Source organism: Mesocricetus auratus, unplaced genomic scaffold (assembly GCF_017639785.1).
Source record: "Mesocricetus auratus isolate SY011 unplaced genomic scaffold, BCM_Maur_2.0 Super-Scaffold_100027, whole genome shotgun sequence".
NCBI lineage: Eukaryota > Metazoa > Chordata > Mammalia > Rodentia > Cricetidae > Mesocricetus > Mesocricetus auratus.
In genome coordinates, this window is record NW_024429208.1 from 5755025 (window position 1) to 5781270 (window position 26246).

The following is a 26246-nucleotide window of genomic DNA, read 5'->3' on the forward strand; positions in this document are numbered from 1 at the left end:
TTTTTTCGAGACAGGGTTTCTCTGTGGCTTTGGAGGCTGTCCTGGAACTTGCTCTGTAGACCAGGCTGGCCTCGAACTCACAGAGATCCGCCTGCCTCTGCCTCCCGAGTGCTGGGATTAACGGCGTGCGCCACCACACCCAGCTATCCTGGGGCTTTTAAAATGATCTATTTATGACCCGGGAGGTGGTGGCTCGCTCATACCTTTAATCCCAGCACTCGGGAGGCAGAGGCAGGTGGATCTGAGTTCGGGACCTGCTCCGTCTACAAGAACTAGTAAGAAATTATCTATGTGGAGACAAGTTTTCTCTAGACAAGGCTAGCCTGGTTCAGAATGCTGGGATTGAAGATGTGTGTACCACTCCAGCCATACTTGTGCCTTTCCTGGTGTCCTGGTCAATGCCAGTGTCCTTACGAGTTTCAAGACTGGGTAATGGGAAATCTCTGAACACTCAAGGAGCGGAAATCGGGTCATTTCATCCCTTGGCTGTTGTGTTAGCTGTTGTATGACCCCGAGTCATCCCTACTTACGTTTCATTTTCCTATCTGCAAAAAGGGAAGCAATGCTTGTTCCCCTGGGGTTTTTCTCCTTTCGTCATCAAAACTGAATGAGTTAGGCCACAGAACACAAACAAAAGGGAAATATGTAATGTTTTCTAAGAGGTGCCCATTAAAGTTATGGAGTCTCTGGGCATCTTTTATAAGCACCACGGAAAACTTGTAAACGTTTAAACGCGCTAACAACTGCATCTATAACAGGCTCATGCCTCCTTTAAATCCATCCGACTTAAAAACAAAAACAACTTAAATGGGATGCGGTTAGCTTTCAGTTGCTTTGACCACGAAGAATTCAACCTATGGATTACATAGAATGGGAGCTCACCAGCTCCTCGCATCAGTCATCAACTCTCTCCATGAAGTTTAAAAGGACAAAAGAGGAAAGCGAAATCGGCTGGCTTTCCGTGGTATTTCCACGTGTATGTGGGGACTTTCCTTTGAGACAAGGCTGAGGTCGGGGCCAATAACAGCTGGTATCGCCTGACTGCTAATACCAAGCCGATGAGAAGGTGACTACCCTGGCAACCTCTGATTAAACACAGCGGCACCCTCCCACCCTAGCCGCGATCAGGAATTTTCCTCCTTCCTCCCGCCCTCTTCAGAAGGGGCTGAGGCAGCATCTGGCACCAGAAAGCTAACATTTGTGTCGTGATTTCCTCTGTCTCAGGCACTCGGACAAGGGTAATTTCTGAGTGGATCAGGACCTACTGCTACCTCTTTTTTTTTTTTTAATCTTTTTTTTCCCCATTTCTAAAATTTATCACCGGCTCCTCACAGCCCAAGTCCCCCGGTCTCTGTTAAGAAGCCTAGCTCGCCCCCACTTTCCTCGCAGGCCTGCCTGTGACTCTTTCACTCCCTCGGTGTGCACGCGCCGGTGACTCACGTCTTGCACAGCCTTCGCCCCCCAAAACACAACCACCACCCCCAGGATCTAGCCCACGGCATCGTCACCCCGCCCCGGCAGCCTTGGAGGTCTTAGGGCTGAGTCACACCGGAGGACCACCCTGATCGGCGCACACACACACACAGACACACGCACGCGGTCCCTCCGCACGGCCTCCGCCGCGCCGGCCACACCAACGCCCTTCCACGTCTCCCAAACTCGCTACGCTCCAGCTCCAGCTCCTGCCCTCGACGCTCCCTCCCAACACACACACACACACACACACACACACACACACACGCCCCGAGTCTCGCAGAGCCCTAGAGCCGGCCCGCGGAGCTGGCCCCGGGCGGCCTTTGATGGCTTTGTTATTGTTTGGGTTTGAATCGATACGCCCCTCCCCATCCTTCCTCCCCGGCCGCGCGCGCCACCCAGACCCCGCCTCCCCGCACGCCCAGCGCCCCTCCCCCTCCGTTTTGGCGCCTTTTCCTTCCCGCCACGTCGTGGCGGCGTTAGAGACCATTCTGACCGCGAGGCGCGGGGCGGGGCCCGCCGCGCGTTATGCAGATCGGCTCGCTTCTGGTTGGCTGGAGCCGCGCCCGCGGGGTGGGGCCGCGGGGGGTGGGGAAAGGGGCGCAGCCGCGAGGGGGCGGAGCGGAGGGGGAGCGGCCCTGGTTCCGCCGCCTCCCCGCCCCCTCTCCGCCCTCCGCCGCCGCGCCAGCCGGGCTCCCCGCCTCGGCCTCCCGGAGAGGCCCCGCCCCGTCCCCGCCCGCCGCGCGCGCCCTCCCCAGCGGCGCGCTCCGCCCCTTTACTCCTGGCGGCAGGGCGAGCCGGGCGTCTGCAGCAGCGGCCGCGGTGGCGGAGGAGGCTGGAGGGGAGTCGGCAGTGCCGGCGGCGGGATCGGCAGTAGCAGCGGCGGCAGCGGCAGAGGCGGCAGCAGCAGCAGCAGCAGCAGCAGCAGCCACAGCGGCAGTCGCAGACAGCAGCAGCAGCCCTGGGTCCCGCGGCGCCACTCGCCCCTCCGCCTCCCGCACTGCCTGACCCGGCCGGCGAGCCCGCCCGCCGCCAGCCCCGCCAGCGCCCTCAGTCGTCCTCTGACTCGCCCTCGGCCTTGCGCGCCGCCAGCCGCAGCCCGAGCCGCAACGCCACCCGCAGTCTGAGCCCCGGCCGCCGGCGCAGCCCCAGCTCGCTCCGCCGCCGCTGCTGTTCGTCCCAGCACCGGCACCACACCGGCACCCTGGAGGTGGGGATGCTCCTGTCCAAGATCAACTCCCTGGCCCACCTGCGCGCCGCGCCCTGCAACGACCTGCACGCTACCAAGCTGGCGCCGGGTGAGTGTCCCCACCCCACCCCGGGCGCGCGGGGGGGCGCGGGTGCGTGTGTGTGTGGCGGGGCACGCGCCCGGGGGGAGACCCCTGCGTGGGCCTCGCGCTGAGTGTCCCGTGCCGCCTCCCCAGGCAAAGAGAAGGAGCCCTTGGAGTCGCAGTACCAGGTGGGCCCGCTGTTGGGCAGCGGTGGCTTCGGCTCGGTCTACTCCGGCATCCGCGTCGCCGACAACTTGCCGGTGAGTGGGCACCGCCGCCCTGGGGAGGGATGCGCCGAGTGTGTGTGGGGAAGACAGGGAATCTGATGGAGACTCGGGGCTCTCTCCCAGGTGGCCATCAAGCACGTGGAGAAGGACCGGATTTCCGACTGGGGAGAGCTGGTGAGTGAGCTCCCGAGCCCGCGACCCCCGTCCCGGTGGGTGGGTGGGTGGGTGGGGACGGCGGGCGTGCCGGAACCGGCGCGCTCACCCCGGCCCTCTCCCTCGCAGCCCAACGGCACCCGGGTGCCCATGGAAGTGGTCCTGCTGAAGAAGGTGAGCTCGGGCTTCTCGGGCGTCATCAGACTTCTGGACTGGTTCGAGAGGCCCGACAGTTTCGTGCTGATCCTGGAGAGGCCCGAGCCGGTGCAAGACCTCTTCGACTTCATCACGGAGCGGGGAGCCCTCCAGGAGGAGCTGGCCCGGAGCTTCTTCTGGCAGGTGCTGGAGGCCGTGCGGCACTGCCACAGCTGCGGGGTTCTCCACCGCGACATCAAGGACGAGAACATCCTCATCGACCTGAACCGCGGCGAGCTCAAACTCATCGACTTCGGGTCGGGGGCGCTGCTCAAGGACACGGTCTACACGGATTTCGATGGTGAGCCGGGCCCCGGGGTGGGAGCTGCCTAAGGTGCCGGCCTGGAAGCCGCCGGCGGCCTGGGCTCCGGCCCTTTGTAAAGGTCATTGGGCCGCCTGGCTCCGTGCTGGCAGGGGTGGGGCAGAGGCGAGCTTCCCGGCAGACTACAGCCGGGGATTTCAAGCCGTCTGAACCAACCTGCAACATTTCTGGCGTGGTTGTAAATTTTTTTCCCCTTCGGTGGAATTTAGTTAAATTCCATGCTTTCCCGGTGAATTAAAAAGTCGTAGGCAACCGGCTATAGCCCATATTTCTAAAGTCTGACCCACTTTCCTCATGAGAAGGAGGTGGAGCCCGCGGTGGCGGGAGACATTGATGCCGGTTTTGTAGTTTGTTTTGTTTTGTGGGCGAGTTTTAAGGTAGTTCTTAGGACTGCAGGGGTTTTGTTTTGTTTTGTTTCTGAGGGTCAAAGAACAAGAGCTGTGGTTTCACTACACTTGGGGGTGCTGTGGGGTGACGAAGCCTGGAATGAATGTTGTGAAGTAAGATCTGTTGCTGGTTTGAAAATTAGCTGGGTGTTTCCCGCAGGGAGACAGAAAACCTATCATAGGGAGGGGCTGGGATCGCGTCCTTTCAGAAAAGGAATGGAGGGGTAGCAGATCAAAGCCAGAGGGTGGCTTATGATCTGAGCGGCTCACCCTAACAAACGACTGCCTTTCAAAACTTGTGACTGCCTTGCGGTTTGTGTGTCTTTGCCTGTGGAGGACGCTGGGTTGGGCTGCATTTTTTTTTTTTAATTTAACAGTTAATGGCTGGCTGAGTCCTCCCTTGTGTGTGTGTTTTCTCCCCCTGGGCAAGTCTTTGCTGCCCCCTGTTGAGCACCATGAGGTTAGCACTTTTTTTTTTTTACTATCCAAAGTTTGTAAACAGGAATCACGTGGTCTGAAACCAGTCCTGTAACCATGCCTTGCCTGTCTGGGGAGGAAAGTGTAGGTATTCTGCTCTGCTTGCCAGGAACCCGGAGGAAAGCTTTCAGAAGGGGATCCTGACAGGCTGTATCTCAACTGAACTCCACCGCCTAGGGCCTCAGCTTTTCTGTGGGTCAAGTGTTCTTCAGGCAAAGGGTCTTCAAGGCAGTTTGTAAGGGTTAGGGTTAGAATTGAGGCAGGAGAGGCACCATATTTCCCGGTTTTGGAGAAGGGAAAAAAATGTGTTTTTAAGCCAGATGGTGGTGGCACACACCTTTCTATCCTAGCATTCAAGGCAGAAAGAAGCAGGCTGATCTCCGAGGTCAGCCTGGTGTGCAGATCTGGTTCCAGCACAACCAGGGCTACACGGAGAAACTCTGTCTCCAAAAGAAATTTTTCCAAAGAAGCTCCTCAGCCTGGTTGCTTTGTTTATTTTCGCTAACGCTGTGCTGTTTTCTTTCAATTCCCTCGGCTGGCAGGAACCCGAGTGTACAGTCCTCCAGAGTGGATTCGCTACCATCGGTACCATGGCAGGTCGGCTGCAGTCTGGTCTCTGGGGATCCTGCTCTATGACATGGTCTGCGGAGATATTCCGTTTGAGCATGACGAAGAGATCATCAAGGGCCAAGTGTTCTTCAGGCAAAGGGTCTCTTCAGGTAACTTTCCCGAAGCCCTTTGGTTAGCACTGGGGTTATATTTGAAAGGCTGGTTTGAGAGTGCTGGGATTACAGGAATGAAACAGAGATCTGGTACTTTGTAGAAGAGGGTGTGGGGGTTATATTCTAGCCATCATTTACTCTATTCATTTAGTTTTGAGGAGAATGTCGCCCAAGTAGGGCCTCTGTCCTCCAAGTGGGTTCTTGATGGCCTTGGAATCCTGTGGTTTTGTGTGTGGGGGGGTGTTTCTGTTTTTGTTTTTTTGTCATTGTGGAATTGGAACAGGTTTTATTTATATACATCCCGCCCCAACCACTAGACCCTGTAAAATTTTAAGTACTGGCATTAAAAAGGCAAGAGCTGTTTAAGTCGACTTGCCTAAAGGCAATAGCTCTGTAAATATTGTGGTCCCGGTGACCTCATCCTGAGTGGTGTCAGTGTTTGTAAGTTGGTAGGTGAATTGAATCACCTCATCTTGCTCAGTGACGGCTCATCAAAACCCTTGTCATCCTTCCTATTTCTGGTGAGTGGGTGTCGTGGGAAAGGCCCGTGCTATTTGAAGTTTCAAACCACAGGTTTAAGAGGGGAGCCACTTTTTAGCTGAGAGCAGACAGAAGGCTTTCCGTACTTGGGGCCCAGCAGTGTTCTGAATAGAGTACCCCCTCTTTAAAAAAAAACCCAGGCTTGTGAGCCTTGGGAAGACCTTTGTATCACAAAAACAAGTTGAGTCATCTCTGACCTCTGTCTGTCCTTCCTTCTGCAGAATGCCAGCATCTCATTAAGTGGTGTCTGGCCCTGAGACCATCAGATCGGCCATCCTTCGAAGAAATCCAGAACCATCCATGGATGCAGGATGTTCTCCTACCCCAGGCAACGGCTGAGATTCACCTGCGCAGCCTATCACCGGCACCCAGCAAATAGCAGCCTTTTTTATCAGACACTCTGGGGAGGGAGAGCTGTCTCCGGCTTCCAGCAGGACCTTACTTCATGCAGGAACAGCAGTGACAACTCATTCCAGACTCCAGGTTCCTGGAGCATCCTCCCACGGGGGAGAGAGACTCTACTTTCACGTTCCCAGGCCCCTATGCCCTACCCCACCATAGATGCTCTCACAGTGTCTAGTTTTGCTGGGCTCCGAAGAATACTGGGGTGGGGGGGGGTGGGAGTGGGTCAAAGCCCTGCCATGGAACTTTAGTCACCATGGAGACTTCAGGTCACCAAGATGGGCTAGGGTAGGGGGACAAACATGTTGGGGGTGGGATTAAAGAAAAAAAAACAAAAAACAAACTAGCACCATATTTAAGTCCCTGTCACCTCTTCCAACTCCTCTGAGTGCCTTCTGTGGGGACTCCGGCTGTGCTGGGAGGAATACTTGAACTTGCCTCTTACCTGCTGCTTCTCCAAAAATCTGCCTGGTTTGGTTCCTTACTCTTTGCCCTGCCCCCCCCCCCCCACTTCCTGTGAAAGGTGCCATTGGAAGAGGCTCCAGGGCCAACTGCTGAGCCACCTGCCCCTTTTCTCTGACTCCTGTAGTGAACCCCCGAGTGAACTGGTCTTCCTTTCTGGTTTCTACTCAACTGTTTCAAAGCGAGACCTCAGACCGGATGCACGACCAATGCAGCACCAGACAAGGTGTAAATGTGTACAGTCGGCGCGGTAGCCTGCAAAAGGATTGTAGTGGATACAATTTAAAGAAAAAAAAGCCTTTAAGTTATATTTTATGTGTTGGGGTGTTTTTTTTTTTTTTGTTTTGTTTTTGAAAGATGGCACGTTCTAGCCTGGAAGTCAATGTTAATGTATTTATTTATTTATTTATTTGGTTGCCTTCCTGTTCCAAACTTCCACTGGCTGTTGCCCGAGGATTTTATTGTCATGTTCTGGTTTTTTTGTTTTGGTTTTTTTTTTCCCCTCTTGACTTGGGGACCTTTTGGGGAGGGCTGCGATGCTTGCTGGGACGAAGGGGCTCTGGGACAGCTGCTGTAGTTCCTTCTGTGGGGGCCCCTTGCCTGCTCCCTGGAGTGGGTCTGGGCTGTCTGGGAAGGGGCATCGCTGACTGTACATAAGACGGAAAGGCAGTTCCAGCATGGTGTGCCTTCCAGATCCTCTTTGGGGCTGAGCTTGTTTGAGCAGCTTGTAGCCTGCTGGTTTTATCTGAGTGAAATACTGTACAGGGGAATAAAAGAGATCTTATTTTTTTTTTTATACTTGGCATTTTTTGAATAAAAACCTTTTGTCTTAACCCGTGGTGGTGTTTTCCATTCGTGTATGCTTGGTTCAGAGCCAGGTGGAAAAAGGCTGTTTGAGACTGGAGTCAGGTTTCCTGGTGGGGCACAGAAGTAACAGGACTTTTTGGACAGCCCAGTGTTAGAATGGGATGCTGGCCTTCTGTGTCTGAGGAAATCTCCAGTAAGAACCCCCCCCCTTAAACTAAGACCAATTTCCTTCCCCAGAAGTTGGTGATTATCACCGTTCTAAAGCAGGTAGCAGCCAAATTGTAGGAACATCAGGCCTGTTAGACAAGACTTGGCAGGGAAGAGTTTTGCCCTGCTTGGTGTCTTGTAATTGGGGCTGGCACTGAGCATTATCTTGCTACTACTATCAAATTCTGGGGTTACAGGCATGGCCACAGGCGGCACTTTTGGATTGGTTTTGGTGTTTTTGGAGACAGGGTTTCTCTGGCTTTGGAGGCTGTCCTAGAACTAGGTTTTGTAGACCAGGCTGGCCTCGAACTCAGAGATCTGACTGCCTCTGCCTCCAGAGTGCTGGGATTAAATGGGACACCACCACCCGGCTATAGATCAGGCTGCTCTGGAATTCCTGGATCATCCTGCCTCTGCCTCCCAAGTGTAGGTACTAAAGGTGTGCAAACTTGCCCACCTCCACTGGAATAGATTTTGAGATTAGAGGTAAGCATCTGCCTAGCAGAATCAGTTGGAGTCCAGAAGTTTAAGACTAGCATAGGGCAGATCTCAAAATATGCTGAACAACAGATGTGCTGATGTAAATCTATAAACCCCTGTATTCATGAAAGCATGAATCAGAATCAGAAGTTCAAGGTCAGCCTATGAGTTCAAAGCTAGCCTGGGCTACAGAGTTCCAGGACTGTATAGGTCCCGTTTCAGAAGGTGGGGACAGAGGGTGGATTTGGAAAGATGGTTCATTGGTTGAGTTCTTCCAGAGGACCTGGGTTCAACTTTGAGCACCCAAAAGGTGGTTCACAATCACCTGTTAATCCAGTTCCAGACTCCAGTGCCCTCTTCTGACCTCTTATAGGCACTACATGCACAAAATCATGCACACATACATGCAGACAAAACATCCAAAATAAAAAGAAAACAAAGCATCCAATAAAAAGAAAACGCTTGTTCTTGCAGGGGACCTAGAATTGGTTCCCAGCACCCATATGACTTCACAGCTGTTTATAATTCCAGTTCCAGGGGATCTGACACTCACACGCAGTGTCCAGATATACAGGTAGACCGGCATTCATACACGAACGACCTTTAGAAAATGTGAAGTGCTTGTCATAGGGTCTGACTTTGTAGCCTTGGCTGGCCTTGAACTCACAGCCATCTATCTCCCCGTCTTGGCTTCCTGAGTATTGGGATCACAAACTCGGGCCACAGTGCTGGATTAGAGCTTGGTTCGGGTCCCTCCACCTTTAGTGGGAGTGTTGGACATTGGCTGTGTAGAAACACCTGACTTGTAGGGTTCTTCCTGCAGCTGTTGTCATCAGTTCTTGGTTCTGTAGACCTGTTTTGAGTGTTAGACTATACCGGGGGATGGGACCCCCAATTTGCCCCACATGTGTGGCCTGAGTGTGTCCTAATATTTGAACCGCTGTTGATTCATGTACCAAATGTTAATAAATGCTTTCTTTCCCAGCATCGGGAGGCAGAGGCAGGCGGATCTCTGTGAGTTCGAGACCAGCCTGGACTACCAAGCGAGTTCCAGGACAGCCTCCAAAGCCACAGAGAAACCCTGTCTCAAAAAAATAAATAAATAAATAAATAAATAAATAAATAAATAAATGCTTTCTTTCTGGGGACAAAACTGCTTAGATGGTGCAGGACAGTTTTGAACTCCTGATCTTCCTGCATCTAGGATCAGATCACAGGCTTGTGGTCGCCACACCCAGGTGTAAACTTGGCTCTCTTGTTTCTTTATGCACATTAGTAACAATTCTAACATTCTTGCCTCCTCGCTGTGGGTCAACTTGACCTCTTCTCTGTGAATCCATAATCTCTAGGGAAATTGGGCCCATGCACTTTTGTTTAGTGGACGATCCCAGCCACAGGGCCCTCTCTTCACTGTTTAGGTCCCCAAGTCCAGCACAGCCTCCCATGTGGCTGCAGAAAGGAAGGAAAGATTTCTCAGTTCTGGGGTGGGTGTTTGCTGAAGTTCCCCTTTTCCCTACCCCTTCATCCCCTCCTCCTTCCTGTAAACACACTACAAGGCAGCTCCCGGAGTCTAGGCACGTGTGGCATCCTTTCCAGTAAAGTTGCAAGTGAACAGTTGAAAGTTGCCAGAAATTTCTAATGAAATCAGGCAAAGTCCCACCCTTCTCGCCCTTGAAATGAGTTGGAGGTCCTTTGCTCAGCTGTTGAGACTGCGGCAGCCCGGGAGCGGTGGGTTGAGGGGAAGGGGTGGGCTGAGGGGGAGAGGCAATGTGTCTGATTAAAGGCAAGTGCATTCTTAGAGTAGAAGAGGTCAGAGGTCAGGAGATGGTTTGGTTTGTGAGACAAGGTTTGTTGTTGTTTTTCGAGACAGGGTTTCTCTGTATTGTCTTGGAGGCTGTCCTGGAACTCACTAGACCAGGCTGGCCTCAAACTCACAGAGATCCACCTGCCGCTGCCTCCCAGAGGGCTAACTTAAAGGTATGTGCCACCACACCCTGCTTCTTCTTCTTTTTTTTTTTTTAAACAGCATCATATGCATTCCAGGCTAGATTTGAACCCTGGGACTGCAGGTGTGTCCAGTTGAGACTAAGATCTCCTTGAGAAGGTGAAAGGTCCTAGCTGGTCTCTGTGTCAAGGCAGTTTAGGAACAATGGTTAAGGACATCCACTGGAGAATCAGCTTTGTGTTCAGATTCTACCATTACTCTTCATTCTCCATGACCTGGTTATATTACTGGGACCAATGAGGGAGGGGCCAGTGAGTAGCAGGACCTGTTCTTGATTAGGTTATTAGAAAGAATGACTAGATATTATCAGGTGTATGGCACACGCAAATCCCTCCTGCAGGGTCAGGACGTACCAGGCAGGTCCTGGGGTGGAGGTGCCAGGACTGTGGTTGTCATCTCTCTGGAGTAAGAAGCTGGTTGTGACCGGAGAGAGGGATAGGTCAGCTATCTATTGTGGCACTGCTTCCTCTCCAAGAGGTGGAGACCAGGGTGTTTCTGTCACTCTTGGTTTGCTCCTGAGTTCAGCACACAGCATGCTTCTGACATTATAGCCATAGCTGTGCTTACTGTGTAGGAGGCAGGAGAGGGGGTGCATTCCCATTCCGTGACTTCAAAGGGAAGCAGCATTTCCCTGGTTGTTATTACCATTTTAATTTTGTTTTTGAGCAGGGTCTCAGTGTGTAGCAATGGCTGGGATCCGACGCCGCAGTGACATGTGAAGGTCTGGTGACAACTGGCCAGGGCTTGTTCTGTGCCTCCATCATGTGGATCCCGGGAAGAAACTCAAGTTACCAGGCTGTCTGGCCTGGCCGCGTGGACCCTTGCTTTTTGAGTCATTCCACTGCCCTTAAACTGTTTTGATAAACTCTAAGTCTGCTTTGGGTAGGCTCCATGTTGACATCAATTATTTCCCCCACTTCACATGTGTATGGGTATTTACCTGCCTACATCCATGTGCCATGAATGTGCCTGGGGCCCGAGGACTGCAGTTACAGACAGTTGTGAGCTGTCATGTGGGTTCTGGGAATTGAACCCAGGTCTTCAGGAAGAGCAGCCAATGCTCTTAACCCCTGAAGCAACCCTCCGGTCTCCCATTTGACGTCTTCATACATGCATCTAACGTATTTTCTTTTTGTTTTGTTTTTTTTGTTTTTTGTTTTTTTCGAGACAGGGTTTCTTTGTGGCTTTGGAGGCTGTCCTGGAACTCACTTGGTAGTCCAGGCTGGCCTCGAACTCACAGAGATCTGCCTGCCTCTGCCTCCCGAGTGCTGGGATTAAAGGCGTGTGCCACCAACGCCCGGCCGCATCTAATGTATTTTCATTACGTTACCTCCATCCCTCTTTTCTCCTCTCACTCCCAATGGTAATCCTCCTCCCTCATTTAATATTGATCTTATGGCCTCCAACCTGAAAAGTAGCAGAGGGTGACCTTGAACTCCTGACCTTGCTCTCCCCTCCTGGTACTGTGATTACAGTGCCCCAGTGCCTGGCTCAGAGATTTTTTACATTTGAAAGTGTGTGAAGCATAATAGTATTTTGAGGGTTTGTGGGATGGCTCTGCATTGGTTGGTAAAGGCTCTTCCTGCCAGACCCGATGATCTGAGTTCAACCACTAGGACTCAAGAAGCCCCCATGGAAGGAGAGAACTGAGTCCTCTAAGTTTCCTCAGACCTCCCCATGTGTACCATGGCATGTGCCCCCATCAGTAATAATAATAATAGTGATTTTTTGTTTGTTTGTCTGTTTTGTTGTTTTTCTAGACAGCTTTACACTGTGTAGGTCTGGCTGTTCTGGAACTCACTCTGTAGACCAGGCTGGCCTTGACCTCACAAAGATTTGTCTACTTCGGCCTCCTGAGTGCCGGGATTAAAGTCGGGTGCCACCACTGCCCAGTATAGAATAGTATTTCTTTCTCTCTTTTTTTTTTTTTTTTTTTTTTGGTTTTTCGAGACAGGGTTTCTCTGTGGCTTTGGAGGCTGTCCTGGAACTAGCTTTTGTAGACCAGGCTGGCCTCGAACTCACAGAGATCCAACTGCCTCTGCCTCCAGAGTGCTGGGATTAAAGTCGTGTGCCACCAACGCCCGGCTTAGAATAGTATTTCTTGCTGTGTGAGCTGGGTTAGCCTAATGGCAGCATTTGGGAGAGGGAGGGAGGAGGATAGGAGTTCAGGGTCATCTTCAGCTTATCCAAGACCAGCCTGGGCTACATGACAGTGTTCCGAAAAAACAAAATAGAACTAAAGAATTGGTAAGGTGAGAGTCTTGAAATAACGGGTGCAGATATCATCCTTGCCCATTACTACTTTGTTAGCCGACACCATTTCCCTCTTGGTGGTGAGGATCGAACCCGAGTCGCGGTTGCCGGCAACTAGGTATCTGAGTGGTGGCTCATCTCAGAGCCCCTCCAGGCTGGTTCGTGCAGAGCTGGGGGAGGAACCCTGCTCTGTGGAAATAGACACACTCTGCACCTGTGCGTCCTGGAGGGGAGGAAGGGCTGGAGACCGCAAACTGGGGGAGAGAGGGGCCAAGGGGTGGGGGTGGGGTGGGGCCGGGCGCGTTTCTCGTAAGTGTTGCTCAGCACCTTTAACTGCTCCGCTGGTTCTTGGAAACCCTCACCACAAGGACCTATCGAGAGCAGTGTTGGAACAGATACGGCCTCGCCCTCCCCCCCCCCCCTCGTTCATTTCCGCAGTGGCCCTGTGCTACTAACCCCGATTGCCAACAGCGAGGTTGCAGTGACCCCTCCGGTGGCTGTGAGAGGAAGTGGGAACAAAGCAGAACCTGGGGGACGGGGGTGGGGGGGCGCAAGCTGAGAGGGCTGTATCAGTTTTATGTACTGTAATAGGACATCCGATGTGCAGAATTCTTGGTGACCTTAGGTCCGGGGATACAGTCTCAGGAGCTGAACACAGCTGGCTCGTCCAACGCCAAGCTCTAGAGCCAACAGTGAGCCAGCTGGGGATAAGGCTCAGTTGGCAGCGTGCTTCCCTAGTGTGTACGAAGCCCCAGGTAGAGAGTGTGAGGCCTGTAATCCCTGCACAGGGAAGCAGAAACCGGAGGATCGGATCTTCAGAGTCACCCTCAGCTACATCAATAAGTGTAGGCCATCCTGGGCTAAAAGCATGATAGTAGCAGTCCTGTCCTTCTATGTCTGCCTATGTGACAAGATCACCTTCTTAGTTTATGCCCCCATTGCCCCCAGATATAACCTGCCGTCCTGAATGCCGTGCATAGCCTTTTTCGAGACAGGGTTTCTCTGTGGCTTTGAAGGCTGTCCTGGAACTAGGTTTTGTAGACCAGGTTGGTCTCGAACTCACAGAGATCCGCCTGCCTCTGCCTCCCCAGTGCTGAGATTAAAGGTGTACGTAACCAACGCCCGGCTTATTTTCAGTTTATATTTATGAGTATGCGTGTGTCTGTGTAGGGGTGTGCCCTCAGTTGAGACCCGAGGATGACACTCGGTCCTCTGGAGCTAGAGTTAGGTTGGTGAGAATGCAGGGGAAACAAACTTGGGTCCTCCGTGAGACTAGGGTGCACTCTTAACCATTGAACCATTTCTCTGGGTCCTGATATATATATATAATTTTTTATAGCTTAGGCTAGTTTTGAACTTTTGATCTTCCTGTCTCTACCTCTCAAGTGCTGGGACACAAATGTGTGTCTCAATGCCTGGTCTATTGGTGCTGGGAACAGAACCCAGGACTCCTAGGATGCTAGACAAGCTCTCTATCAACTGAACCACATTTCCAGCCCATGACTATGAGGTGGAAACAAATAATTAAATTTTCAAAATTTTACCATTGCGTATCTAACTTCCTGGGACCTTGAGAGCTCACATGAAGCGGAACCCCTCCATGACTTGGAGACATGTTGCAGTTGAATTCTCTTCTGACTTTAACTTTTCACATGAACTTGACGCATATCTAGTTTCTGAGTTTTGGTTCCTCATCCACGAAAGAGAGAAGCAGTCACGGGTTTGTAAAGTCTTTTGTCACCCAATCATGGTCATTCCTACAAACCAGTCACAGCCTGTATGACACCATTGGAAGAAGACTTTGGGACGGAGCTAGAATTCATCACCGTGGCAGAAAGTAGCTTGGTGATGACCTGGAGCGAGTTGTGGGGGTAGGGATGGATGACTGAAAACAGCTCCAGGAACCTCGGGGAAAGGGTGTGGACACGTGTTAACGTCCTGCGTGTGGTGATGCCTGTGTGGTTGCGGATCTTTGTCAAAAACAGACTCTACCGAGTGAGCACTTAAAATGCCTGCTGTGTCTTCTGCGTATAAACTACCCCTGGGTAAAAATGACTCTTTTTTTTCCCCAGTGTTCACTTCTTTCCTTTCCCCCCCCATCAATGAAAGCACGTCTCTGAGCCAAATATACCACGGAAGTCCCTTTCCGGTGAGATTATTCGTGCTGTGGAGTGCATTCTCCCCGTGGATTGATATAAATAAACGAGGACTGAATTAACGTCCTCGTTTTGACTGTAGTGTAAAATTAGAGAGATGTGTCATCAGGGGGTGGAGGGGGCAGGTGCTGGGACCACGCTATGACGGAGATATGCTTACATACCACACATTTTTAAAAATCACATACTTAAAGGGATACGTATTCTTCTTGTGACACAGGAAGTAAAAGCCTTTTACTAGGAGCAGGATGCTGGTTGGGTGCTGTGGTGGAGCTTGCCTGTAAACCCAGCCACCTCGGAAGGTGGAGGCAGGAGGTTCAGGCATTGGAGGTCATCCTCTAAGGCTTAGTGAGTTCCACACCAGCCCGGGCTAAACAATATAGCAAGATGCCATGAGGTGCAGGCTTAGTTACCTGCAGTAGCCCCAGGGGTCATGGGGTCCACCCATCATTCCCTCTCATCTCTTTTTTTTTTTTTTTTTTTTTCGAGACAGAGTTTCTCTGTGGCTTTGGAGGCTGTCCTGGAACTCACTTTGTAGACCAGGCTGGCCTCGAACTCACAGAGATCCGCCTGCCTCTGCCTCCCAAGTGCTGGGATTAAAGGTGTGTGCCACCAACGCCCGCCCAGCTTCCCTCTCATCTCTTTACCCCCTGGGGTGAAATATGCATGTAAAAGGATTTTTGAAGGAATCTGTCTTCAGTGTTTACTAGCAACCTTTTTGCTTACATCTTATTTGCTTTTATTGTGTCACGTGTCTACAACAATCTATAGGAAACACTGGAGCCGGGTGTTGGTGGCGCACGCCTTTAATCCCAGCACTGGGGAGGCAGAGGCAGGCGGATCTCTGTGAGTTTGAGACCAGCCTGGTCTACAAGAGCCAGTTCCAGGACAGCCTCCAAAGCCACAGAGAAACCCTGTCTCGAAAAACCAAAAAAAAAAAAAAAAGAAACACTGGAAAATTTAATCTGTGTTCTTCAAGTAGCCACGTGACTGACTGGCGCTGACAAGGAGAGAGGACAATGGGTTTTGGTGGCAATGGTTATCCATCTCCATGCAAATGTTCATTAGGAGCAGGTGTAAGGTCTGTCCTCACAGTAATGAGCAGATGGCACACACCTGTTGTCCCAGCTCTGCAGGGAAATGGAGGCAGGAGGATCAGGAGTTCAAGGTTATCCTTGGCTAAGTACCAAGTCTGAGGCCAGTTTGGGCTACAAGAGAGACTGTCTTGATAAAACAAAACTCTTTAAAAGCTTATAGGGAGCCCAGCAGCGGTGGCGCACACCTTTAACCCCAGCACTCGGGAGGCAGAGGCAGGTGGATCTTTGTGAGTTCGAGACCAGCCTGGTCTATAGATCGAGTTTCAAAACAGCTAGGGCTATTACACAGAGAAACCCAGTCTGGCAAAACAAGACAAAAGGAAACAAAACAAAAACAAAAAACAAAAAAGAAAGAAAGGGAAGGAAGAAAGAAGGAAAGAGAAAAAAAGAAAGAAAGGAAGAAGGAAAGAAAGGAAGCAGACTAAGTAACCCTGAGGAGCAAGCCAGTCAGTAAGCAACACCCACCCGTAGGACCCCTTCCATGCAGCAGCTCCTGCATCCAGGTTCCTGCCCTGATTAAGTTCCTGTCCTCACTGCTTTTGATGAACTGTTATGTGAAACCGAGAGTGAAATAAACCCTTTCTTCCCCACGTTACTTTTGGTCATGCTGTACCATCGCGCAACATTCCCCTGAACTAAGACAAGCTGGTACCAGGATGGTGGGGGAGTATTGCTATGACAGACGGGACCGTGTTTTGCAGAGGATTGTGGGTGGGTGGACTTGGAAACTTCTGGCTAGAAGAGCCGCTGAGTATTGAGAGGTCGGTGAACTGTTCTGTAGGAGCCTGGAAGATAAGAATGCCCAGAGCAGTACACAAGATGGAGGCCTGGCTTGTGACATTTCAGAGGGAAGTAAAGATTCTACTGGGCCCTTTGGGTGAAGATTTCTGTGGCGTCTGGTCAGCTGGGGCTGAAGAACCAGCTGTGATTAAGAGGAGTCCAGCATGACTGAGGTGAAACCTTCTGGGAAGCAATTCCTCAGGGTCAGCACACAGAAGCTGTGTTCCAGAGGCGGCCAAGGCTGTGTCTCCCGCTGGCAGCCGGGCTTGGTAGCATAAGCATCATCCAGGTGCTACTGCTTCGGAAGGCATGAAGGGGTGGCAGGTGCTGGAGAGCAGCTGAGACTCGGCTCTGTGTGGCAGGGTTGGATTCCCTGAAGAGCGCCCAGAGACGCTGTGGGTGAAAGTGCATCCTGGAGCCGGCGTTGGTGGCGCATGCCTTTAATCCCAGCACTCGGGAGGCAGAGGCAGGCGGATCTCTGTGAGTTCGAGGCCAGCCTGGTCTACAAAGTGAGTTCCAGGACAGCCTCCAAAGCTACAGAGAAACCCTGTCTTGAAAAACCAAAAAAAAAAAAAAAAAAAAAAAAAAAAAAAAAGAAAGTGCATCCTGGTAAGAGCAAGAGACCCCGGCAGTTTCGGAGATGCCAGTGCCACCAGGAGCAGCGGCAATGGTGGAGGGCAGCCTGCCGAGGCCTGGAAGACAGCTGTGTGTGCTACACAGGGCAGAGCCAGAGAAGTGACCCAAGCCCTTTGCAGGAGCCCAGGAGATCGTGAGTGGGTCTCAGATATGGAACGCTGAGTTGCTTATACGGTAGGGTTCTCGTTCTGTTTTGTTCAGAATGTGACTGTGCCCTGGTTTTCCCTCTTGAAGTAAGAAATTACTCAATTTATTTTCTGATGTCATAGGAGCCCACAGTTGAGACTAAATTTTTTTTTTCGAGACAGGGTTTCTCTGCATTGTTTTGGAGACTGTCCTGGAACTCACTCTGTAGACCAGGCTGGCCTCGAATTCAAAGAGATCCACCTGCCTCTGCCTCCCGAGTGCTGGGATTAAAGGTGTGCGCCACCACCGCCCATGGAGGCTGGATATTTTTAAAGAGAAAAGTTTTAAAGTGTTTGAATTTGCAAGGCTCTGGGACTTCGAAGTTTGTCAAATGTTTTATACTATGATGTCTTTATTAATGTGTAATCTTGGGGATGAACAAGAAAGGCTTTAGCTTAACAGTGATGTGTTTGTGTGTCTAGTTACCAAGGGATCAGATGTCTTGGCTACTTTTATGTCAACTTGACACAAGCTAGAGTCATCAGGAGGAGGGAGCCTCAACTGAGGAAATGCCTTCATAAGATTGGGCTGTAGGCAAACCTGTAGGGCATTTTCAAGTAATTAGTGATTGGTTGGGGAGGGCCCAGCCCATAGTGGGTGGTGTCATCCCTGGGTTGGTGGTCCTGGGTTCTATAAGAAAGCTGTCTGCTGGGGCTCGGAAAATGTCTCCGTGGTTAAGAGCACAGACTGCTCTTCCAGAGGACCTGAGTTCAATTCCCAGCACCCACATGGCAGCTCACAGCTGTCTGTAATTCCAGGATCCAACACACACAGACAGACATACATACATACATACATACATACATACATACAGGCAAAACACCATAAAACTAAAAAAAAAAAACACTAAGTAGAAGTAAAGAAAAAGAGAGAGAGAAATCAGGCTGTGCAAGCCGTGAGGAACAAGCCAGTGAGCAGCACTCTCCATGGCCTTGGCATCAGCTCCTGCCTCCAGGTCCTGCCATTTTGAGTTCCTGTCCTGACTTCCTTTGGTGGGAACAGTGATGATGTGGAAGTTAACCCTTTCCTCCCCGAGTTGTTTTGGCCACGGTGTTTCATCACAGTCGTAGTAGTGAAGACACTGACTTGACCCTTCTGATTTTGTATGTGTGTAGGTTCTACCTGGATGTCGGTGAACCGTAGAGTAGAAGGTTCCTGAGGAATCCAGAAGAAGGGTGTTGGATCCTCCGGAACCAGAATCCAGACAGTTGTCAGCTGCAATGTGGGTTCGAGGAACCAAACCTCAGATTCTCTGCCAAAGCAACAAGAGTTCCTCACCTATGGAGGAGCCGCTCCCCGCCCCCACCCAACCTGGCTGGGGATCGGGAGGTCTAACTGTAAAAGGCATCAGGAGCACCATTGGTGCTCCAGAGAGTGAGGCTCCGCCCATCTCGGCCCCCTGCCTGAATGGCCCCTGCTGTCTTTGCCTGGGAGTCCCCCACTCAGTCACTGACTCACACTCTGATCCTTCCAGAAAGACCTTCATGGACACACCTGGGACATTCTGACCAAACTAGGTCACTCCTCCTCTTTCCCTTTCAGCAGAACATGGGTGGCTCAGTGTCTCTCAAGTCATCAAAAATAGTTAATTTTTTTGTCAGCTGCCTGGTGGTCATTTAATCCCATTAAGGTGACAGGAAATCAGTCACAGTAAATCTATGCCTTGCTACCTGAGCACCCATGCACATCTCCCAATAAATACAACAAGATTCTAGTTCTCCCTAGAAGATGATGACCCACCTGTGTGTGACTGAGTATATGTATTCCCTTCCCCAGAGTGATGTTTATTTCTTTTCTGTTCTGGAACTCACTCTGTAGACCAGGCTGGCCTCGAACTCACAGAGATCCGCCTGATGTGTATGACTGTTTTACCTGGTTGTACATATGTGCAGGATGTGTGTGTGTCTAATGCCCTCAGAGGTCAGAAAAAGGAGTTGAGTTGGATCCTCTGGAACTGGCATTATAGATGGTTGTGACCCACCGTGTGGGTGCTGGGAATTGAATCCTGGTCCTCTGCCAAGAGCAACAACTGCTCTCAACTGCTGAGCCCTCTCCAGCCCCCTTTACTTTAGTTGATTCAGGGTCAAAACTACATCTTGTTTACATCTTGTTTTTTATTTGTGCGTGAACTCTCAGCGCGCTGCCTGCTGTGGGCCACGGTACTAGATACAATTCATCTGCTTGGAGACAGCTTCACTGTAACCATTTCTGACCTGAGACTCACTAGTAACCCTGGCTGCCCTTAAACTTGTAGCAATCCTTCTGCTTCAGCTGCGGTGCTGGGATTACAGGGGTGTGTTTCCATCAATGGGTGACCAGAGGGTGCTGGGATTACAGGTGTGTGTTTCCACCAATGGGTGACCAGAGGCCTTCTTGATGATTGCATAAAGGAGAGGAGAAAAGAAGTCTCGGGTAGGCGCCTGTCACCCCGGTGTTTGGCACAGAGGAAGGAGGCTGTGTGTGTTCAATAAAGGTATCAAATGCTGACTAATAATGCCGGTTAGGCCAGCAAATGGAGACAGCCTGGGTGGAGGCTGGGGCCAGAGGCACTGGGCTAAGGGCTGGACAGCAGCTGACAGGAGGCGCAGCCTCAGAGGATAACAGGGAGCTCTGAGCCCTTAGAAAGCGGCTGTCCCTGGGCACTTTGTATAGCTGCTGTCAGTCTATCTGAAAGGGGCCTTTATTTTCCTTGGAATTATTTTTCTTTTCCAGTCTGCAGAGAAGACGGTTCAGTGGTTAAAATCACATCCTGTTCTTCCAGGGGACCCGAGTTCGGTCCCTAGCACCGACACTCCCAGCTCACAATACCTGTAACTCCAGAGCCAGGGAGTTTGGATCCTCAAAACCCAGGCAAATGCTGGAGGGGTGTGGTTCTCCTCTTGGGACGTCCTAGAAAAGACATCACAAGTGTCAGTCACCAGGAGGGAGTCAGACTCAAGAACTGCTCAGTCGGTGGACACCAGAGGCTGGGGGAAAACGGGAGGCCGTCCTCTCTCTGGGGAAGCTATGCCTGCTAATCCTGCAGACACCCTAGCTTCTCTACGGAGCCCCCTCTTTTAGCAGAGGTGGGCCCGTGCCTGACAGCTTACAGTGCTGCTATGTCCCCTGGGCAGCCACATCTTCCCAGGTTCCCACGCCCCCACCCTCACCCCGCCCCCACCTGACTGGGTTTTGTGTTGAGGATTGCGCCCAGATCCCTGCAGCTGGCTGGTAAGCCATCTGCCACTGGGCTACACCCCAGTCTTCCCAACCCAGCCTTTTTTTTTTTTTTGATGTTTATTTTATTTATTATGCATACAGTGTTCTGCCAGAAGAGGGAATCATATCTCATTACAGATGGTTGTGAGCCACCATGTGGGTGCTGGGAATCGAACTCAGGTCCTCTGGAAGAGCAGCCAGTGCTCTTAACCTCTCTCCAGTACCCAGTCTTCCTTTTTAAAAAAAAATGGAGACAGGGTTTTGCTAAGTTGCCTGGGGTTGCTCTGTATCTTAGGTGTGTGTGTGTGTGTGTGTGTGTGTGTGTGTGTGTGTGTGTGTGTGTGTGTGTGTGTAGGAGCTTGAGGGGGCAGACGAGGGCATCAGATGCCTTGGAACTGGAGTTACAGTTCTATGCTGCCGTATAGGTGCTGGGAACTGAACCTGGGTCCTTTGAACAAGTAGTCTACAGTCTTTATCTCTCAGACAGACACTGAGTGGAAACCTTTGTGTGTGTGTGTGTGTGTGTGTGTGTGTGTGTGTGTGTGTGTGTGTGTGGCTAACCCTGAACTTTAACCTTCTTGCCTGGGCCTCCCAGGGAGAAGGAATTACAGGCTCTCTGCCAAGGGCTGGCTTGCACACTTACACACTGTTCTGGAACTTATAGACGCCCACCTCCAGGAAGACCTACCCTCCGCCCTCTAATGGTTGGGCACCACCCCCAGGTCCCTCAGAACTTCCTCAAGCACCTGTCATACTGGGTCTAAGAGGCCCAAGTGGACTGGTTCCTGGCTGGAAGCCCACGGGAATGTGAGCTATGACCTGATTCCTAAGCGATGTCCCAGCTCCTGTCGATGGTCCACCACTGAGTCATAAACTATGAAGGAAAACAAAGACAGCTGGGAACATAGCTGACCTGGGAGACCGTGTGCCTAGCGCACGGCAAGCCCTGGGCTAAAACCCGGGGCTTACTGTACTTACCAGGCATGGCAGGGCTGCATGTCATCGCAGCACTCGGGAGGAAGAGGTAGGAAGACCAGAAGTTCAAGGCTACCTTTGGATACTAGGGAGTTCAAGGACAGCTGTGTTGGCTAAATGAGATCTTGTCTTAGAAAAAAAAAAAAAGGAGCCGGGTGTTGGTGGCGCACGCCTTTAATCCCAGCACTTGGGAGGCAGAGGCAGGCGGATCTCTGTGAGTTCGAGGCCAGCCTGGTCTACAAAGTGAGTTCCAGGACAGCCTCCAAAACCACAGAGAAACCCTGTCTCGAAAAAAAGGAAGAAGAGAAAGGTAGTTCCTAGTGTTTCCCACAGTTCCCAGTGTTTCCCTTCTCAGGAACATTCTCCCTGATAGAAAGGTCTGTTTTTATCCTTGGTGAGAAAGAGCTGGAGTCTGCAAACAGGAGCAAGGGAAAGGCCCTGGGAGGCAGAGGGAGATGAGGCTGAGCTCCAGTCTTGGATTCTTCAGTCTCCTACCAGCAGCAATCTGGAGTTCTCCCAAGGGACTGCGGAAGGCATGAGGAAGAAAGGAGTGCTTATTTAATAGCCTGGGTGAAACAGTGGGGCGGGTCCCTAATCCCAAATTCAAGACTCGAACCAGAAATTCAAGGTTATCGTCAGCTGCATGGCAAGTTAAGACCAGCCTGGACTACTGGACTACTGAAGAGGAGGTTAGCCTGGACTACTGGACTACTGAAGAGGAGGTTAGCCTGGACTACTGGACTACTGAAGAGGAGGTTAGCCTCTTGCTGGGTAATAGTAGCACAGGCCTTTCATCCCAACAACTCAGGAAGACCCTGAGTTTGAATCCAGCAAGTTCTAGGCCAGCCTGGGTTACATCCCAAGAATTATCTTAAAAAGAAAGAAAGAAAAAAAAAGCTCACAAAAATAAAACAATAAAAAAAAAAAGGAACCGGGCGTTGGTGGCGCACGCCTTTAATCCCAGCACTCGGGAGGCAGAGGCAGGTGGATCTCTGTGAGTTCGAGACCAGCCTGGACTACCAAGCGAGTTCCAGGACAGCCTCCAAAGCCACAGAGAAACCCTGTCTCGAAAAACCAAAAAAAAAAAAAAAAAAAAAAAAAAAACCACACAAACAAGCCATAAACTCAGCATAAAATGGACGCTGGGTGACCAGCAGCTCTTTCTGTGAGATGGGGAAACAGGCCGAGCAGGCAGCCTTTCTGTTGAGCGGAGCGACTGTGTGTCTTCACTCCACAAGTATTTATGGAGCACCTGCAACGTGCTGGGCGCTGTTCTAGATGCTGGGGAAAACAGCCATGAAGTAAATATGGTGTTCTCATGTCCTGGGGAGAGGGCAGAGGAGGTAACTGTGTCTAGTCAGGGAATAAAATGTGTTATGGAAGAACTCTGTGGGGGCTGGAGAACAGCTCAGTGTGACATCCGCCATGCAGGCACACACGGTCATGAGTTTGATCCCTGCTAACCGCCCATCCCCAAAGACGAGTGAGATGGAGGAGGAGAGGGGCGAGACCCTGGGCCGTGTAAGGAAGGCATTGCTACTAAATGACTTTCAAAGGCAATTGTATTTATTTAGTTTCTTGAGACAGGGTTTCTCTACACAGCCCTGACTGCCGTGGAACTTACTCGGTAGACCAGGCTGGCTTTAAGATCCTGCTGTTTCTGTATCCTGGGTGCCTGGCCATAAACACTATGGAGGAGGAGGAGTTGAGACAGAGCCCCTTGTTCTCACAGATGGATGTGCATGTGTGTTGTGAGTGTATGTGCCTACTGAAGAAAGTTCAAGTTAGGAGGCCAGAGGAGGGGTCAGGTGTCCTGACCTGTCACCCACACCTTATTCCCTTGAGGCAGGGTCTGTCAAGGGATCTGAAGCCCTTCAGAGTGTGTGTGTGTGTGTGTGTGTGTGTGTGTGTGTGTGTGTGTGTGTGTGGTGTGTAGGGGACTTTACCTGGCCTTTTTTTTTTCTTTCTTCGAGACAGGGTTTCTCTGTGGCTTTGGAGGCTGCCCTGAACTAGCTCTTGTAGACCAGGCTGGTCTGGAACTCACAGCGATCCGCCTGCCTCTGCCTCCCGAGTGCTGGGATCAAAGGCATGCGCCACCACCGCCGGCTCTTTACCAGGCTTTTAAAGTGAGTCCTGGGGATTTGAACACGGGTTGCCATGCTTGTACAGCAAGCACTTTTATACACCAAGCCTCCTCTCAGCCCATGTACAAACTGGTTTTGGGAGCTTGCTACTTCAGTGATCGCTGCGGACAGAATGGGGCACCATAGTTAACAGAGTGTGTTCTCACACAGCTTCATCACCCTGACAGATAACATAGTGTTAACACAGCTTCATCATGCCTGGAGGATAACACAGTGTGTTCTCACACAGCTTTATCATGCCTGGAGGATAACACAGTGTGTTCTCACACAGCTTCATCATGCCTGGAGGATAGCATCGAGAGTGTTAACACAGCTTCATAGGTGCCGTGCAGCCATAGAACAAGTCTCTTCTGCATTCTTGTTTCCTCCTATGGACCTGGTCCACCCGGCATCTTTGGGTTCTTGCTCCCAGCCTATAGTCATCCTCTCACAAACCCTATCCACCCATTTGGCCTTAGATCTGGATGCCTCATCACGCTCGCCTCTGCTTCAGGCTCTACCTCCATCTCCACGCCTTGCTCAGTCTACCGCAGAGCAGTCCCTGGCCACCCTGCCCCCTCTCCAACAACCCTCTGCCAAGACACCTACAGGGGACTTTGCTGTTCTGGTTTCTGAGACAGGGTCTCATTGTGTAGCTTTGGCTGGCTGGCTGGCCTGGAACTCATTTTGTAGACCAGGCGATGGGTTCACACAGATCCTAATTGCTGGAATTAAAGGCGTACGACAGACATCACACATGGCCTATTTGCTTGTTTGGAGACAGGGTTTCATGTATCCCAGGGTAGCCTAGAACCTACTTTTTTTTTTTTCTGGGACAGGGTCTCACTGTGTAGCCGAGACTGTTCTGGAACACTCACTCTGTAGATCATGCTGTCATTGAGATCCACCTGCTTCTGCCACCCAAGTGCTGGATTAAAAGCATGCATCGCGCCGGGCGTTGGTGGTGCACGCCTTTAATCCCAGCACTCGGGAGGCAGAGGCAGGTGGATCTCTGTGAGTTCGAGGCCAGCCTGGTCTACAGAGAGAGTTCCAGGACAACCTCCAAGACAATACAGAGAAACCCTGTCTTGAAAAACAAAAAAACAAAACAAAACAAAAACAAAAAAAAGCATGCATCGCCATCACCCAGCCACCTAGAATTCTTAGTTCTTCGGTTTTTAGCATGTGGGGGATTTATGGAATGCAGTCACGGTGGTTTGAGGTGTGGGGAAAGGTGATGGGGGAAGGGAAACTGAGGTAACCTGTGGTCTACACACACGAAAACAACTTCACTGTTCTGTGTAGGAAGTGCAAGCCTTTCGCGTGACCAAAGAGTGGAGCTTTGGGCCAGCTGAAGTCAAAAGGTCACCTGCAAGACACCCTCCCAGGCACAAGCCAGGGGTCAAGGGTGTCAGTCTACCTGAGCTATCTTCAAGTTCCTGAAAAAACCAAACAAACAAAAAACCAGCTTAGGCAACTGTCATTGTGATGACCCGTAGGTCAGAGGTGATATCACAGCCGACCCAGCAGGGACAGTGCTTCACTGAGCTTGGTGACCTCCAAAACCAGTGAGGGGAGTGGGGGGGAGGGTGTGATGTTCTCCCAGCTTCAGCTACTGGTGGGGAACAGGTGACCTTGACATCGGTGGCTGAAATCATTCACAGTTAGAGTGCCCTAGTTCCTGTGAGAACCCAGAATTTGTCACCTGAGGTGACTGCAGGAGGAAGTGTCTCCAAGGCTACTCGGGGGTTATTGGTAGGACCCAGCTACTTGGGGGTCTGTTGTTTGGGGACATCAGTTCCCAGCCAAATAGATGTCTCTGGAGGGACTTTTCCAACAGGGCTGCTGGCTTCTTGTTACCAGTCACACTGAAATTTTTATGGAATTAAAAGGTTTTTTTTTTTTTTTTTGGTTTTTCGAGACAGGGTTTCTCTGTATTGTTTTGGAGGCTGTCCTGGAACTCACTCGGTAGACCAGGCTGGCCTCGAACTCACAGAGATCCGCCTGCCTCTGCCTCCCGAGTGCTGGGATTAAAGGCGTGCGCCACCAACGCCCGGCAAAAGGTGTTTTTTTTTTTTTTCAGGGTGTGTGAGATAGCTTGGGTAAAGGCACTCCTAACAAATAAACATAATGTACAGATTCTTTGGGGGGGGTGGTTCTGAGACAGGGTTTCTATGTGTAGCTTTGTAGCCTCTCCTGGAACTTGCTTTGTAGATCAGGCTAGCCTCAAACTCAGAGATCTGCTTGCCTCCGTTGCCTGAGTGCTGGGATTAAAGATGTGTATCACTGCCTGGCTTGATAATAACAATTTTAAATAGACTTTAAAAATTTTTAATTACATTTATTTGTTTTTATCTTTTAAATTTTATTTTAACTTTATTTTGTGTGCATTGGTGTGAAGGTGTCAGATCCTCAGTTACAGACAGCTGTGTGCTGCCATGTAGGTGCTGGGACTTGAACCCGGGTCCCCTGGAAGAACAGATAGTGCCCTTAACCACTGAGACATCTCTCCAGCTCCTATTTATTTGTTTTTAAGATTTATTTACTATTATGTATAGTGTTCTGCCTGCATGTATTCCTAAACGCCAGAAGAGGGCGCCACATCTCATTATTACAGATGGTTGTGAGTCACCACGTGGTTGCTGGGAATTCAACTCAGGCCCTCTGCAAGAGCAGCCAGTGCTCACAGCCTCTGAGCCGTCTCTCCAGTCCT

General features: G+C 51.1%; 1 protein-coding gene and 1 long non-coding RNA gene across 3 annotated transcripts; both read left to right on the forward strand.

Moving 5' to 3' along the window:
- Window positions 1-2422: 2422 nt before the first annotated feature.
- Window positions 2423-7463, forward strand: Pim1 (Pim-1 proto-oncogene, serine/threonine kinase). 2 transcript variants are annotated; one of them, XM_005088361.4, is made up of 6 exons: window positions 2423-2771; window positions 2898-3004; window positions 3095-3145; window positions 3254-3620; window positions 5047-5223; window positions 5988-7463. In XM_005088361.4, exons 1-6 carry the CDS (start codon window positions 2690-2692, stop codon window positions 6143-6145), a joined length of 942 nt encoding a protein of 313 aa, XP_005088418.2. In that variant the 5' UTR covers window positions 2423-2689; the 3' UTR covers window positions 6146-7463. The 2 variants fall into 2 exon arrangements, with proteins under 2 accessions (XP_005088418.2, XP_040588200.1); XM_040732266.1 differs by lacking the exons at window positions 2423-2771; window positions 2898-3004; window positions 3095-3145; window positions 3254-3620 and adding an exon at window positions 3740-4696.
- A 9563-nt stretch (window positions 7464-17026) lies between these two features.
- On the forward strand, window positions 17027-18972 carry LOC110343678. Its single transcript, XR_002385989.2, has 2 exons — window positions 17027-17225; window positions 18353-18972. It is a non-coding gene; the product is annotated as an uncharacterized LOC110343678 (long non-coding RNA).
- Window positions 18973-26246: the final 7274 nt, after the last annotated feature.